At 34.7% G+C, this 2,991-nt stretch overlaps 1 protein-coding gene across 1 annotated transcript; it reads right to left on the minus strand.

Moving 5' to 3' along the window:
- Positions 1–1,597: 1,597 nt before the first annotated feature.
- LOC108478604 (phosphoprotein ECPP44-like) lies at positions 1,598–2,612 on the minus strand. The gene is made up of 2 exons (XM_017781070.2): positions 2,315–2,612; positions 1,598–2,180 (listed from the first exon to the last, which is right to left on the minus strand). The coding sequence occupies exons 1-2, from the start codon at positions 2,483–2,485 to the stop codon at positions 1,833–1,835; spliced, it is 519 nt and encodes a 172-aa protein (XP_017636559.1). The 5' UTR covers positions 2,486–2,612; the 3' UTR covers positions 1,598–1,832.
- Positions 2,613–2,991: the final 379 nt, after the last annotated feature.

A 2,991-nucleotide genomic window follows, 5' to 3' on the forward strand; every position in this document is an offset into this window, starting at 1 on the left:
AATTAAACATATCAACATCACAAATATTCATAGACATGCTCATCATAACAACAACAAAATTAAAAGGATAGGGAACAAGAATCAAGTTCGCTGTTTTCTCTGTGGCTTGACTAGTTTGCTCCACTCCTCATTCTCCACTTGTTCTTGTTGAACTGAGGCTTCTATGAATACTTGAATGCTACTCCAAATGGTGGTTGATTGATTCTTTTTCAAGAGGTGAAATCGGCAAGGGAATAGGGAGAAAATGAAGAACAATGAAGAGAGAAAAGTGAGAGAGAAGTGAAGAGATGAGAAAGTTTGAGATGTGTTTGAAGTGAGCAGCCAATGGGGGTGTTTATAGGTTGAGAAGGCTGCTAAAAATAGTCAAAATCAGCAGCCCAAGACTCCCCCCATGGCCAGCCACACATGTGGCATGTTTGAACATTTCAAACATGCTATTTTTAAGTAGGGGCAAATCTTGAAAGGCATGAATAGTGGAGGGGTTTGAATGCAAATTGAAGGAGTCTTCAAGGGCCATTTTACATGCCAAATAATCAGACAAACAAGCTGATTGGGTTAGCATGTGGGACGGTTTTGGGTTGCCCAGTGCTCGGTTGGATCGATTTTCTCGGTTCAACTCAATTGAGCTCCTTTTCATAATTAATTAATAATAATATTTAACCTAAATTAAATTAGATTAAAATTAAAATTAATTAAATTATGAATTAATAGATATTATTTGGACCATCTTAGGCTAAAAAATTAAATCGCTGCTTCAAAATTACTTCTCGGTTTTGCGCTTCTAGCAGTGTCTGTCGAGTCATTTTTCGCCTTTTGTGCAAATTTATCGAAAATAATCAAAATTAATCAAAATTTGATATAAAATAATAAAATTCAACATGTTCATTATTTGAGTGCAATTTAATTATTTTATACTTACTATATATTTTGACAAGAATTTTACCGAAACTATATGAATTTAAGATAAAAAAAAGCATAAAAAATGTATATATTTTCGTGTTTCCAATCTTCTATTTCAACTGCAACTGCTTAGATTTATTGAATGTTCAACCGATATTTGATAGCTTATAATGGTTGCCTTGTCAATTAGAATAATTAAACCTGTAATTATTTAATTCATTCTAATACTAGTGACAAGCTGCATTACTGGTGTATATTTTAGTTTATGTTTATGTGGTATAGATGTAATCTAACTTAAATGAACCCCATTGAGGAGAATTAGGTCTATCTCGTTCTTAATACTGTTGGTAAGTTAAATCTTGGGCGTCGAAGTATAAAGTTATTTATGAGTTAGGGAAATAATTTCAAAAGAGTTGCCCCTTGGTTAACGAATAAGTAAGAAGAAATTGGTTGCCTAACTTTGAGTTAGTAACTAGAACTAATTTATTAAAGACATTAAAGTTATCTTTGCATCGATGATCAAATTTATGAATAAAATAAAAATTTTACTTTTAACTAGAGTTTTTTGTTGTTGATTTGTTTTAAATTTATCTTTTATTTTATAATCTCCTTTTGCTTTGTTTTAAATTTAAACCCTTTTATTTTATTTTTATTAAAGAAATAAAATTATCTTAACTAAATCTGATAATTGGTCAACTTCCCTAATCCGTATTTTATTCAATTCATGCAAGAAAAACATGACGTGTCTGTCTTCCAAGAGAAGTACAATGACAGCAGTGAACGCTACAACTTAAGGAAACATCAAATGACTAATAATGCAGCAAAATAAACACTCCCAAAGCATAAGAAACAATTGCAGGTAGCTCATAAACACATTCAAACATGCAAGCACTATTGCATATATCCATGATACAGCTTATTTGTCTAAGTCTTCAATTTTTGGTAGCCTTATGATCTTCTTCAGGCTTGTTTCCATGGCACCCTGGAATCTTTTCCTTGATCTTCTCCAAGAATCCTTTCTCCTTTGGCTCACCTTCGGTAGGATGCCCATCATAGGCACCATCGTCTTCGGCTTTCTTATGCTGACCAGGGAGTTTTTCTTTTATCTTATCTAGAATCCCTTTCTTTTCCTCTGCATTCTCGGGTGGGATCGATGCCTCTTTATGCTCTGTTGCTTCTTTGTCACCACCAATCTTTTCTTTGATTTTTTCCTTCAATCCTTTCTTCTTCTTCTTCTTCTTTTTCTCACCATCTTCTCCTATCTCTTCTTCATCACTAGACTGCAACAAACAAGAAAAAGAAAACGAAATGCCATTATAATCTGGATAATAAATTAAGCTTCTACTTGGCAAAAAATTGAAATGTTCAGTGAGTTGTATATATGAACTAATTGACTCTGCCTAGAGAAGCTTACTGAGCTGGAGCTGCTATTTGAACGATGGAGTTTTCCCATGAGAGTTGGCTTCTCTTCCTTCTTCTCATTGTCTTGCTCCTCATCTTTCTTTTTCATGAAATCGAACATACCACGATCCGTTGTCTCCGTCGCTGCCTTGTTGTGATCTCCCTCACCTTGATGACCTTCCATGTCGTTGGATTCAGTTAGTACGTAGAGTGAAACCAGTAATATACGTGCTTGGAATGAACACTTCAGTCGCTGAATGTTAACACTAAAACTTGGTTGTTTTACGTTGACAAAGATGAAGTGATATTTATAGGCGAAAGTACTGAAAACCAAAGGAAAACCCACGCTTAAATTTGAGGTAACATGGGTTACAATTATCGGCTGTCGAAGGAAGCTTTAATCGAGGTGGTCGGTGTGGACGGTCCGCACTAATCAAGAGATGCCGCTTGGTATCCGATGTGGTCGGTGTTTAAGGTCAGAAGTGAGTCTTAGAATAATCACCTCCAAATCTTTAATATTGGCCTCCTTCCTGTACTGTAGTAACATCTTACTTGAGTTGAAATGCGTAACGAGTTTTCATAAAAAAAAAAGAACAAAAAAGCAGCAGCTTAATGAGTAAAATAAAACACTAGAACCTAGGATCTCGACTCTCAAAATGCAACATGTGTTTTGAAGTAGTTTAAGAACCG

Source organism: Gossypium arboreum, chromosome 12 (genome assembly GCF_025698485.1).
Source record: "Gossypium arboreum isolate Shixiya-1 chromosome 12, ASM2569848v2, whole genome shotgun sequence".
NCBI classification, from domain to species: domain Eukaryota; kingdom Viridiplantae; phylum Streptophyta; class Magnoliopsida; order Malvales; family Malvaceae; genus Gossypium; species Gossypium arboreum.

Bases quoted from the DNA above. Each gene is read 5' to 3' on its own strand.
- LOC108478604 (XM_017781070.2), bottom strand. From the start codon at position 2,485: ATGGAAGGTCATCAAGGTGAGGGAGATCACAACAAGGCAGCGACGGAG. The intron at 2,181-2,314 runs GTAAGCTTCTCT...TGTTTGTTGCAG, and splicing joins CAAATAGCAGCTCCAGCTCA to TCTAGTGATGAAGAAGAGAT.